The sequence below is a fragment of the Coturnix japonica genome, chromosome 11, assembly GCF_054131305.1.
Source record: "Coturnix japonica strain WE chromosome 11, WE-NBRP24, whole genome shotgun sequence".
NCBI classification, from domain to species: Eukaryota; Metazoa; Chordata; class Aves; order Galliformes; family Phasianidae; genus Coturnix; species Coturnix japonica.
Window position 1 is genome coordinate 12,459,399 of NC_140673.1, and position 13,358 is coordinate 12,472,756.

General features: G+C 38.4%; 1 protein-coding gene across 1 annotated transcript in view; it reads left to right on the forward strand.

Moving 5' to 3' along the window:
* The window catches only part of PLPPR5 (phospholipid phosphatase related 5), a 302,682-nt gene that overhangs the window by 47,722 nt on the left and 241,602 nt on the right, over nucleotides 1–13,358 (forward strand). Inside the window, exon 4 of the mRNA XM_085511237.1 lies at nucleotides 9,798–9,920. Within this exon, the coding sequence (XP_085367363.1) occupies nucleotides 9,852–9,920 (69 nt within the window). The 5' untranslated portion in view covers nucleotides 9,798–9,851. The remainder of the gene's footprint in view (nucleotides 1–9,797; nucleotides 9,921–13,358) is intronic.

Sequence of the window (13,358 nt, forward strand, 5' to 3'; positions counted from 1 at the left end):
TGCTCTGCTTTTGTTGAGGAAACAAATACCTTTACAAGGGAGATGTGCTGATTGTTGTGCCAGCAATGCAGACAGTTTGGTTTTGCTGCTTACAGGAAAGTATGCCAAATTTGTGTTAGCGTTTCTTTCCATTGTAGCCTCCCGTAATCTGAAAACATTTTCCAAACAAAAATGACAATGCCAGTGAGAATGAACTTTGACAGCAGTATAATGAAATGTGTGGGAGGAAGCGCTCAATCTGCAGAATGTGAGAGAAAATCTAATTTCATCTCCGGTCCTTCAAGATGTGGTTTTGGACCAAGGACTCTTCAATACAAGTAGCAAGAGCATACAGCCTAATTGAAGCGTGGTGAGAATAGTCTCTTCTGGTGCATGCAATATTAATCCTCCAGGGTTTTCGCCATCTGTTGTCATGTATGCTTGAAGTGTAACCTCTTTGAGGCAGGAAGTAATTTTATTTCATGCATTTACTGTGCCTACCTAGCACAGGCAGACACTGTCAGGGAGATGTAATCACTACTGTAGTACAAGTAACAATCTTCTTCCTTAGAGAAGTCGTCACAGTGTTGAAAGAATAATGATATAACTCATGTTTATAACATATTTCCTAAACTAACAAACAGGTGTATTTTAATATATTTTGTATTTATATGTGTTTATGTATATTTCTATGTTTCCTAAAAACAGATGTATATTTTTTATTGTTATTATTTTTGTGTAACTGAAAGCAGGTATAGAAGTTACCTTGTTACTTCAGAGAAAGTCTAGGTTTTCAAGCAAAATAAGTTGTGGAAATTTAATGACAAATGAAAGCACAAATTTACCAAACAGCAGCAGCAGAGACTTTCTGTACTGGTAAGAAGCCACACACAGTAATTGTGCTACCCATGGTGAAGGCATGAAAAGGAAACTGGGCTCCCCATCAACTCAGCTCTGACAGAACATCACCCTGATTTCAAAAGTACAGTCTCCTAAATCTGCCTGGTCAGAAGCACCTCCTCTATTGCTGAGCACCAGGATGCTGGGCTGTATCTCTGCAGCTCTGATAGGAACACTGATCCTTCTGCAGTAAAGAAGGCTCGTGAGCATACTGGTGTGAGTCTATGGTGTTCTGGTGTTTATAAGTCAGGCTTAGTAATGACTGGAATGCATTTGCAAAGGCTGATCCATGGCTTGAATCCATCAAGTCAAAGGTGAGTGCCTGCTGGTTTTGAAGTTCTGTGAGTTTCTACATAAGCGTAATAGTAGAGGATGTACTGACTGTATGTGGACCTTATGTATCAATCATAATAAAAATTTTCTTATGGTCATGGAGGAATACCAAACTTCTGGCCCTTCTTACAGTAGCACAGTGCATTTCCTTGAATCCCATAACAATGCCCTTTGTCCTGAGTTTTCCTTTATTAGTTGTTTTTGCACCCGGATTTGCAGTAAGGTGCAGGCTATAGCAGCGCCTGGTTCCGGAATGTTCTAGTCGGTTCTAGAAAGTTCTGGCCGGTTCTAGAGAGTGCTATGCAGCCACAGCAGGTCCCGCCTGGTGCCACAGCACCCCCTGCTGGGTTAAGCGCAGCCGGTCCGCAGCGGTGCTGGTGCCGAGTGCCCTGCAAGTGAGGAAAGAAGTGTGGGAAGCAGCATGGTCAGAGCAAGGGATGGTGCTGGAACAGAGCCTGCAGCATGTAGCACTAAGGCTGGACCTCCAGGTCTCCATTTTGTGGCTTAGAAGAAGATGATTGCGGCTGGGCGATGGGTGAGTAGCTGGTGTTTGGCTGCCCGCATCTTCCTTGAATGTGTGAGGAAGGCAGGTGATGGGCCAGGTGTCCCAACCCAGCCATTTTAGGCATGCTAATGCTTTATAATCTGAAGTACTACAGAAAATAAGAGATGTTTTTTCCTTGAAAACCTCCCTATTAATTTATTTCATTATTAAAAATAATAATGACTGTTCCCCTGAGTGTGTCCTGTTTGATACAAATCTGAATGGCAGAATCAGGGCCTATTGTGAACTATTTGGAGTATAAATGTGTATGAATTAGGGACTAAATCGATTACAGGGAGTGGAGATGAGCCAGTATCCTCCTGTGTTACAGTGGAAACAGTGAGATCTCTCTCTCTCTCTCTTTTTTAATTAGATGTTAAGCAACTTCTTGTACCCTTGGCAATTTAGGACTTAACCAAACTCAAATCTCATCAGGTTTTAATTGTGTGGTTCAAGCATTATTAAAATAAGCCACCAAACAGCCCTTTGAAGACAATCCTATGTACATCAGTAGTGGGGCTTATAAAGACAGGTAATCCCTAAGCACCTGAGCACAAATTAGTCTGCGTTTGGTGGATAAATAGAGAAAATCATAAGATTTTCTCTAAACATTCTGGTTTTAGTTTGCAGCTGATAGATCGTCTTCATCTGCAGGCTGCCCTGCCTTGCCATGTTTTCAATCAGAGACAACAGAGTAACCGTGTAGCACCGTGTAGCCTGGGGTGTTTTCACACACACGTGGGTGTGCCTCTGCAGGGGAGACCTGTCTGATTGCAAGTTGCATATTCACAGTGTAGGCAGATGGTTATGTAACTGCAATAAGATGGTTAATCTCCCTTTGCCCAAAGCTGTTATACACAGCAAGATTCATGGTGAGTGCAAAGCAGTTAAGTGGAAGGTAGTGCCAATTGTTCTGCCCTGTGCCAGCTGAGAACCAGGCCATCCTAATAGGCCACCTAACAATTCCATGGGAGGTATGCTATTTTTTTTTCTTTGATGACCCACCTGTGATGAAGCAAGCATTGTTGCCTCAAGGCCCAGGTGTGTTCACAGACTGCAGTGTTGGTGCTTTCAGTGTAAAACCACCCGTGAACCGAATAGGACTGGATGGTTTTCCCCACCTCTAGTGAGGCTCTGACATAGATAAGAGTAAAACATTCTGTCTGCAGCCATAAGGGTTTGCAACACCCGGAGTTCTGGGCAAGATGACAGTGGCTGCCCACCACATTAGGGTGTGATCTTGCTGTCTGAAGGGGATCTTGAGTATACAGCAGTGTTTTGAGCTAGAAATGGGGTGAAAGACCCTATTGCAGTTCATGCAGTTCAGGTATGATAAAAAAAAGACTAAATGGGCTGAATGAGTGGAAGAGGTGAAAATATCTCTCTAAGCAACGCTGAATACTCTAGGGCAGCATTGTAGAAATATGCCTTTGTGAAACCAACAGACTCCTGGCCGGTGCTCCCACCAGGGGGCAGGACGAGACAAAAATTAAGGAGCTATTAAGGGGGTAAAAAAGCCGTGTCCCTCCTGTTAATATTTGTTCCTGCAAAACCACAGTCCCTGCAGCCCTATGACTGGCTGAGTGAAAGAAGTAAGCTCCTTTTTTTTGTTTTGTTTTGTTCTGTAAGCAGTGCTCGGCTTCTGCTTCAGTGAATGTATACATATTACTGTTTCTAAGATACTCTCTCCTCACAAGCATAAGCATTTTAATGATGTATAAAATTATATGATAAATTTGATTTTTTCCCCCCCTCCCTATTGCAAAAAGCTGTTACTTTAAGTCCCTTCTGTAGCATTTTAGCTCTTATTTGTCTTGAGCACAGTTTAGGGATTATCTTAGGCACTTCAATGCAAGACTGCAGCGCTATATTGTCCTCTGTAAAAACACAGTCACAGGAGCCTAAGGCTTATGCCATGCCCAATTACAGGAAGACTCTGACATCTTAAGCATTACTCGTGTCTAGGAATAATGCAGACAGTGGCCTACTTCCTGAGATATTGTTGTGACCAACTGCGTAACCATGGAAGGGTTCACTGGCTGAAGTCTGTTTAGCCCAACCATAATACAGGTAGCTGTGAAGAGCAAAAGAATAGGTTTGTTCATGCAGAAGTGGATGTGCTTGGAAGAAATGCTGTTCATAATTAATTATAGCCTAATCCCAGATGATCTGAGCACTCAGCTCCAAGCAAGAAGATTGTGAAAGTCTTTTCAGTAATTGCACTACAGAATGTAGTATATGTAAGAGGAATTGAATCACCCAAGAGCAGAATTATATCAAGTAGTTCCCAGGCCACTCCAAATCTATGTGTGAGATGTGAAGCCAGTAGCTGCTATCTTTAGGTAGCTGTATACTATTGCTTGCAGCCATGTTACATGTATGCTACCAAAGTTACCAGGTCCCAGTAACTGTGGTGAGAATAAGTGGTCATTCATTCATCGTAGAGTTGTACAGGAACCAGAAACCATCCTACCTCTTCACTTTGGTATTGAAAAAGTAACTTTAAATTGTGATCTTAGATTTGCCAAAGGTTTTCCCAAGCTTAAGGGATTTATTTTTGCACGTATGAGCAAAGAAAGGCAGAAGATGGTCTGTGATTCTATGATAGTTTATATATGTATTAATTATCTATAATCTCCTATAAAAAAAGGTTTCTGACGTCAGGTGATCAAAGCAATTTTTGTACTATGCTGGAACTTCTTCAGAAAACTCCTATATTCAAATGCAGAAAGAAAGTAACTTGTATCAAACAGCTGTAGCCTGGTAGTAAAAAGGAATGTAACTGACGCTTAGATTTAGTGATCTGAAAATTGTCGAGTCCTATGAATAGATGGAAAAGGAAATATTTGACCATTATTCCTGGCCCCATTCATTCAAAAAGCATGAGTCAGCCCTCCAAATGAGATTAAAAACATTTATTAAGACTTTTCTTATTTCCCTTCACTTTTGCTTGTAGTTATATTTGTTTTGTATTTTAGGCTTTCCCCACTGGCTACTGAAGTTAAAGGCTTCATAATAAAGGAAATAAAAAAATCAGTGATTTGTCCTTAACGGGGGCAATGGGCCTGTCGCTGGAGATGCTGTTCTTCCAGAGTTCTCTGCTATTCCAGCAACTGATTGGGGCTGTAATGAGGACGCAGCAGGGGAATCTCTGGGTACTTTATTTCCAGCAGAATGAGTAAGCAAGGAAAAAACAAAGGTCTGGAGAAGGCAAAAGTAGAAAAAAGCACAAAAGGGGAGAATTTTCTTGGGCATATTGGTATGCACGAACTAACAGAGGTATAAATATTTACACAAAGTGCAAGCCAGAAACAATATTTCAGTTATTTTATTTGTTTTCTTCCCTCAATAGAACAGTTCAGAAAGTTTCTTTGTGTGGAACAGTGTAACAGTTGGCTGAAACTCAAATTCAGGAAGTTTTCGGCTAAAAATATTTGGCAGGCCACTGAAGTTTTACAAAACAGCTACAGAGGCTGCTCTGTTCTGTCCTGTCAGTGCCTTATTCCTTGCTGTCCTTCCCAGGGTGCTCCTAGGCTGGACTGGGGTGGTGGCATGGGTTCACTGTGGTGAGCTCAGGGAGCTCAAAGGCAGGGAAGGCCCTAATACTCTTAATTGCACTGTATTTTCTCAATAGGGGATGAGCTAGAACTATGTGAACTCATAAATATCTACCTACTAGTCAAATGTAGTTCTGTTGTGTGGCAAGAAAATATGTGAACATGGCTAAGATGTGTTCAAATAATGTGTCCAGATTTGAAATTATGAAGCTAGATCAAAGTCAGGTTAGTGACGTATATCTGTGGGGTTACCTGGATACAGCAGAGAACAGGACTGACCTCATTCGGTGGTAAAGAAAAATGAAAAGAATACAGAAAGCATGCACAGTTCTGTCATAAATACATATATTTCTTGAAGGTGTGAGTTTCAGTGACCAAATGTGCATCTTACCTTCTTGGACCTCAAAGTAAAATAAAACAAAATCTTGTTCCTATGTTAATTGCAGATTATTCAGCTATTTAAGCTTATTAGATAATATGAAGTATTCAGAATGTTAAAAATGTTACTTTTTTTTCCCCCCTAACAAGCTGTAAACTCTCACAAATCCAATATTATGATCTTTAGTTCTGAATTTGATTTTGAAATATATTTATTCTACAGTACTTAAAAAATTTCTTAGATAATTATTATGGGCCCTAAATAGATGCCACTTGAGAATGCTCAGTTATTAACTTCAGATAAAGTAAGAGTCCTTTACAGTGAAAGCTGTCAAAAAGAACTGGCACATGTTTGGTATGGTTCATTGTAGTACAGTTCAAATGCTTTTTTTTTTTGTTTCATAATCCACATATTCTTTTTTTTTTTTTTTTTCCAATGTCCATCCTTTATATAAAAAGTCATCATATATATATATATATATATTTAAAAATATGTTATTATTATTATTATTTTTATTAATTAAAAATAATTGACAGGAAAAATGAAGGGCTGGAAGTAAATCTACCTAACAACAGTGATGGGAAGACTGGGAGATTTAACATACACCTCTGTAGGTTGTTCCCAGTGACACCAAGAAGGTGTGATGTTGGTGTCGGGAGTGAAGGAGCCATTATGTTTCACGCATCTGTTTGTGTTCTGCCTTGACTGCTGCCAGGCATGAAGGAGGTGCAGCCCTGAGTCCATCTTGTTGCATGGGTGTGACTGTGAAAACACGGTCTGACTCACCAGTGTTCCTTAGATACAGTTAATGTGTTATGGATGCATTTTGTGGGTTGCTTATTTCCTAGAGCAGGGCATAATATGGAATTTCACCTTAGTTGGCAGCAAACAGTCAGCTGTAGGAAAGAAGTAGTTAACAGAGGAAAAACTGAGTGAAACACTCTAAAATTTGTCCTTGATTTATTTATAATTATGACAGTTAATCAAAGTTTCCTCAAAGCTCTACATACACAAACTGTTTCTTCATCTGAGAATCTCAGGAGTGCTAGAAACATTAATTAAAAAACCTTCTTAATAACTCTGTGAAGGAAGATGGATAATTATTGCACAATATTAGGAGTGGTAAGGCACAGAGAAGCATTATACATAATGTTAAATACCTTATTAGTATCTGGAGTAGTTACAGTGTGAATTCTGGTAGAGTTAAGATTTAAGAACAGGCTAGAAAAAGTAGCCCCCTTCAGGGTATCTTCATCTGAAAACAATAAATCATTTTCTGATCTTGATACTCTTTTGACTGTTGGAGCCATAAGGCTGTCAGACACATCAGGTGAACAGCAATCTGAATCTCTGTAGCTATGGGGACAGTTGTATGTATAAATATCTTCTATGAAGAATTAGCTTTCATGAGGTATTTTTTTCTAAACTTCTTAAGATCAAAAAAAAATCCAAGACAACCTTGGCTTCTCAGATGTTGTTCTAAAGGTTATATTGCATGCAGAAGCCTTGAAATATGAGTGTAGGTAATGGCTTATTTATTAGAAGCAGTACTTTCTCAAGGAAGTTGTATTTGTTTTAAACAGTGGCTTAAGGATACCCAAGTCATTATTTATCATGCTGTCGTTGATACTATTGTGAACTGAATTCGTCCTGGCATGAGAGTTTTATTTTGGATCATAAAAAAGGAGATTGAAATACTGACAAAAATGTTGAAGATTATGTGCAATCTCTGCTGTATTTAATGAAAAAAAATGACAAACCTCTTGGTCAGCTCTAAAGGCATATGTGAGGATAAATTAGGAGGGATGAAGGAACTCCAAAAAACATCATTCAAGGCAGATAACAGTGGGTATAGAAATTTATTGTTACATTAAGTAACAGCTGTTATTACACTGAAAAGTCCTCCAATACTAACACAACAAAGTGATTACAGTTACTTCTCATTAGGTGCTGTTGCTTGAGTTTGAGCACATGCCTTGACTTGCTTCTTTTGTTCGTTGAGCTGCAGGCAGGTTCCCCCTGTATGTATAGATGGATCTTGGGGTAAGGAGACTCTAAGAATTTGGGGCTAGTCATCTGCAGCTTCAGTGGGCCATTCACGCAGTACCAGCCATGGAGTTTGCAGAGAGGGTCCAAGGCCATGGTCCTTCTGTGCCTTATAACTTTAAGTAGGAGGAGAGAGAATGGTACAGCTCCAGTATGCATTGATGCTTGTTAACTAGGGAGTCATGAGGGAGCAGGGTGTGGTAGAGTTCAATTTATCCTTCCTAAGTAACATCCACTCTTCAAGCATTGGCTTTGATGTGTTGAAAGGAATAGCTATGAAGTTACCTGTTTCTCTCTGTGTGTTAGATTGAGTTGCAGCCCTGTATCACTTACTTGGCTGCAGTGCAGCCACAGTGGCCGGGTCCTTCCCTGGGGCTCTGATATGGATTCATTTCAGAGCTCTTCAGAGTTGATTCCACACATATCTGCTTTTCTTCTCAACCTCATCAAGGCGTGAATTTAGATGCTTCATTAAATATACATACAATTAGCTCCAGCTAAGGGCCCTGATGGCTGGCGGAGAAATTGTTTTTGGGTGAAAAAGTGCAATGTTGATGCAATCTAGTCTTTCCTTAGGGGGAGTGGGAGTGCTGAGTATGAAGATAATCTATAGATAAATGCATATATGTCACGTGGTTGGAATTTCCTTCAGATTTTTTTTTTTAATCTTCTCTTTCTTCTAAAATGTTAATTGTGTGTTAAGTATTTTATAAAATAAATGTTTAATGTTGTTGTTACTGAGAAAACGGAAGAAAAAGAAAAGACATAAATCTAACAGAAAGGCTATAGATATCCTCTCCGCTTGCAGATATCTTCTTCAGCACTGTTTCCATGGAAATTATTTATAGCGCCTGGAGGGAGTGAAGTGCAGGTCACAGATCTGCAGAGCTACAGTAGGCTCTCAGCCCGGGTAGGCGGAATCTGACATCAACAAATGGGCATATCTTTGAATGGAGCAATTCTGCTTTTAGAGGAAAATGTAATCTCTTATAAAAACATGATATTGAAAGGAAAAATTCATCTCTATGGCTGTTTGGGGTGAAATTAGAATGAAGAGCTGTTGGTTTTCATGATAAAAGCTGCTTCCAGCTCTCTTCCCTCTACTCCCCCTCCCTTACTGCTTGAAGTCATTAAGGATCTCATCACATTTGTGAGAACAGAATTCTATGTACCATGTTGGATGATCACAGTGTATTCCAGTTTGTCTAATTGCTTTACCTGGAATATGCTGAAGCAGAATACATACAATTTGCTAAACACTGTGGATACTGCCAATCATCAAGGAACATATTTTTATTTATATTGAAGTATATGTAATAAAAACATAAAAGCAAAAACTAAAACTAAAAATAAATCTAAAAATATTGTATGTTTTTTTAAATATAAATTGTATATGTATTACATATAATTTTTTCTTATCCTAGAGTTACAGAAATACAATATAGCACAGTTTTTGTGGCATGCTTCTATAGAAAAAGTACTAAGAGGTGAGCAAGTATCAGTCTTTCATTTTCTCACTCATTACTCAGCAGTATCAGCGTCATATTAAGGAGCTTCTTAACCCCTTCCTGCAAAACAAGCAAACAAATAAAACCCAACAACAGCAACGCTTTCTTGGTTATTTTATAGGCTGGCTACAAAGCCCAGCTTATACTGGACACAGCTATTGACTGCCTCTCGTTACTCTGTAACAGGTGATTACAATATTAAGCCCTACATTGATTTGCAGTTAATGACAGAATTAGTTGCACCTGGGTGTGGCACATTGCTCATTAGTTCTCAAATGCATTGCAGGAAGATGAAAAGGCCCTTCTAAATGCAACCCTATTGATTTTAGCTGTTTATAGATGGCTTTTTGAAGGCTAGATCAAGATGAATGTTTTTTTTTGTCTATCTGTAGCTACCACAGTATGGTTTTCTTACTTGCCTATGAATGTACTACTAACTATAGCAACACAGTGGTAAGATTTTTCTCTTTAATACTGTTAGTATGTTTTTTTATTCTTCTTTAATATTTCCTTATTTTATGTCATTTCTTTCTTGGTCTCTTTCTTCTTAGGTTACTGGAGAATAACAAATACCATCCTCTACACCTCACAGTTTAGAGTATGCTATGGAGTTAGCCATTGTATGTACAGGCACTCTGGGAGCCAGATTCTGTGGAAGTAACTACAGTAATAAGGTATGATCAGGCATTCTTTTCTCTATTTTGCTTGAGAAATGTGGGGTATCCAGTCAGATATGTGGACATCCTGGAATGGTTTTCTCTGTATTCTAAGAAATGAACATGGGAGAAAGATTATGGGAAGGAATTTTCTAATAACTATATTTGTTGGGGTATTAAATATTCTGTGTTGTCTTGTAGAAGTTGTTATGCAGTACAATTCCAATACTTCAAAATATAAGTGACAGTGAAGATCAGTAACTACCCTGAAGCATTTAACCAGGAACAATATGCATACAAGAATGATTAAAAATTGTTCTAGGTACAAATCTTAGCTTTAGACCATGCTTCCAACTATTTTTCAGATTTAGTTTATGGTCTGAAAGGATCAGCTTACTGTAAAATGATGCTCTTCCTTTGTATCTTCTTAGCTAGATGAAAGATATTGAAGAGGTGTGTGGGTTCTGCTCTTGTTCTTGCAGTGATTCTTTATTTGAGCTTTTCTCGGTGCTTTTGCATTAAGAACATAGTTAGGTAGGTTTGGGCAATGAAGAAGATAATATGCTTATTAAACCTACAGACAACATCATGCTGAGGAAGGCTTCACAGTTGTTGGAGGACATATTTAGAGTTTTGGATGGTCTTGGCAAAATGCAGATCTGAAGCATAATGAAGCAATTCCATAAGGACAAAAGCAATCACCACACTTGAAAGAGAAGTTTTTTATTCCCACTGTCTAGAATTGTCTAAAATTGTCTAGAAATGAAGTAAAGTTGTTCCTCTTACTGATCTTTCTCTCTTCCTTCATTTGACTGACATAAAATAAGCTCATCTAGTCCGTCTGTCTTTCATAATCATAGCTTCGTAAAGAGAAGAAAAAGACTGAATTTGTCTTTTCTTTCTTAAAGAATTTCTTTATCCATAAAACCAGTTCTGTACCAGTGTTTTGACAAGGTCTCTGTACTTCTTTTTAATCTACTTTTTTTTTTTTTCCCTTTCTTTTCTTTTCTTTTTTTTTCTTTTTTTTTTTTTTTTTCCTTTTTTCCGCCCTTTGGAAGATAGTCTTCCAATTAGTACAGCTTTTTTAACAGTTCAATTAGGCAGACCTCTTTATCAACTCAGGTGTAAAAATCTTAGTGGTGTCTACTGGCTGGAGGTTAAGTATTAACTGCAACCTAGAAATTCAGCACTCACCTCATTAATCCTTTTCAGACCATCTGTCATAAAAAGATGCAATATTTTTTAATTTTTTTTTTTCCCTTTGGCATCTGCCACTTCTTTCCTAATTCTGAGAAATGTGTTGTTAAATTCAGTAATTCTGTGGCCATGCTTTGGTAAGTTTGAATGTCTTGACTACTCTTCGTTGTTTCCATATTAAAAAAAAGGCTCCATTTAAAATCTTTCCTATGTGGCAATAAGCAGTTCTTCACTTGTTATTATGTTTTCTGTTTGGGATGGACTGTTTTGAACAGCAGTGTGTGCAAAGCTGTTCTCCCTAGGAGATGCTTTTGGAAAAAAAATAACAACAAAACACAAATGGCCCATATGTTCCCCTCTTGTGCAAAATGTGTTCAGATTACCACAGTGGTATGGAGTTGGTATGAGATGGAATGCAAAATCTTAAATGTGTTGTAGCCCGCCCATACAGGCTGTGCTCCTTTCCTATAGAAATGGACTGAATGCAGGGAGCAGAAATAGCTGTAAGCCTTTCCCAGAAGACGTGGTAAATGGAAGATAGACTGTTTAATGTTTTATATAGTAATAAAGTGAATAAACTGATAGGCAGTTCTAGGGCATCTTAGTGTTACAGAGTGGATGCCAGGCCCTGTCTAACTGCAGTAAGAGATTCGTTAGATGATGAATTTGTCTGTTGATACTGAGTGTGTTATTATGAAGATCCATACTAGTTAACCCCTGGAGACTCAGTTTTATGCTGATGGGGAATGGCTATTGTAAGAAAAAGCACTGATGTGCTGTGATGGCTGCCTGAACAGGACACGCATGTGTTTTGAGTTAAGCAGCGTACTGAGATCCGTGCTTATCTCTCTGCATTATTACTGAAAAGGAGCCTAACTTTCTTCCCAAGAAATAAGATGGACTCTTGCTTTTCTCCTTGAGCTTTAAAGCACTTTCTTTGTAAGGCTTATGTCAATAACAGTCCTATGAAAAATACATTTTCAGCAGAGCATTAATCAGCAATGTTGTTTTGCTACAAGCCTTTTATCAGAATTTGTCCAGCAATGTAGAAATGTCTTTTTGCAGATGGAAATAGAGAGATGCTGTTTTTGACAGTATTTTGCTCACAAATTCCAACACGCATGATTACAGTGGGAGGTTGTGAAGTGATTGCTTATTTTTTTCCATCTACAAGGATCCTGAATATAAGCAGTTAGATCCCAGCATGCGTATCCCATGAAAAGGTCCAAAATATGGTTTTGTAGGAATGAAGCAGTATTTTAACTCTATATGATCCTCTTATTCTGTCTATATCCTTCCAATTGTATAGCATCTGGACTTGTTTCCTTATAACAGTATAGTAAAGCTTGATGGTTTCAACTCTGATGTCTTGATAATGCTTTGACATACTAGATTTTTTTCTTCAACTTATAAATTGTGAAGAGGTGGACTTGTGTACTGAACAAAATAATATGTTAGTTTAGTAGCAATTGCTCCATGTAGGCACTGAAAGAGATGGTCTGCTAGAAATCAGTGCACTGGTTAGCTTTACTGCTTTGTGGGAAGGGCAAGAGAAAGACCTTGCTGTCAGTTGCATTTTTCTGAGGTAATAGTTTACAATGTAAAAAAATTAAAAAACAAACAAACAACTCAGAATGATGGTGATTATTATGGCCTCCCACAAAGATATGTACCCACTTGTAAAAATTGACCAGGCTAAGAGACTGCCTTTGGTTTTGCTTCCCATTTTATCAGATCAGCTTAATCTCTTTCATTATTTTATTTCACTGAAGTGAAATAATTAATAAAAACTGAAGGGTAAATGGTCTCTCTTCAATGGACAAGTGTCTGCATGCTTGTCAGCCAAGCAGAAGGGAACTACCCATTGATGCAGCTAGTGCTTCTAGACTCAGTTTGCACAATTCTGCCTTTTTTTTTTTTTTTTTTTTTTTAAATCTAGGCAGCCAGGCAGAGTCATTCATCTGAAATGCATTTAACAGAGTTTACTTTATAAAAGAATTTAATAGAATTGTCCCAGAGTTGGCAAGAACTCTGAGATGGACATCCCTGATGAAATATTCAGAAGAGAGCTGGTATTTCTGTGCTTTTCCATACTACCCATTAACATGTGGTAGCTCTAAAGAGACATCAATTATACAATACCTGAGATTTTCTTATAGCACTTTAGCTTCACTGCTCTTCCTCTAGAGCCTATTTTACAGCAGCTCGTGCAATACCATTAGGAATGAACATTTACTCCTGTGTTTGTATAGTCAAGCC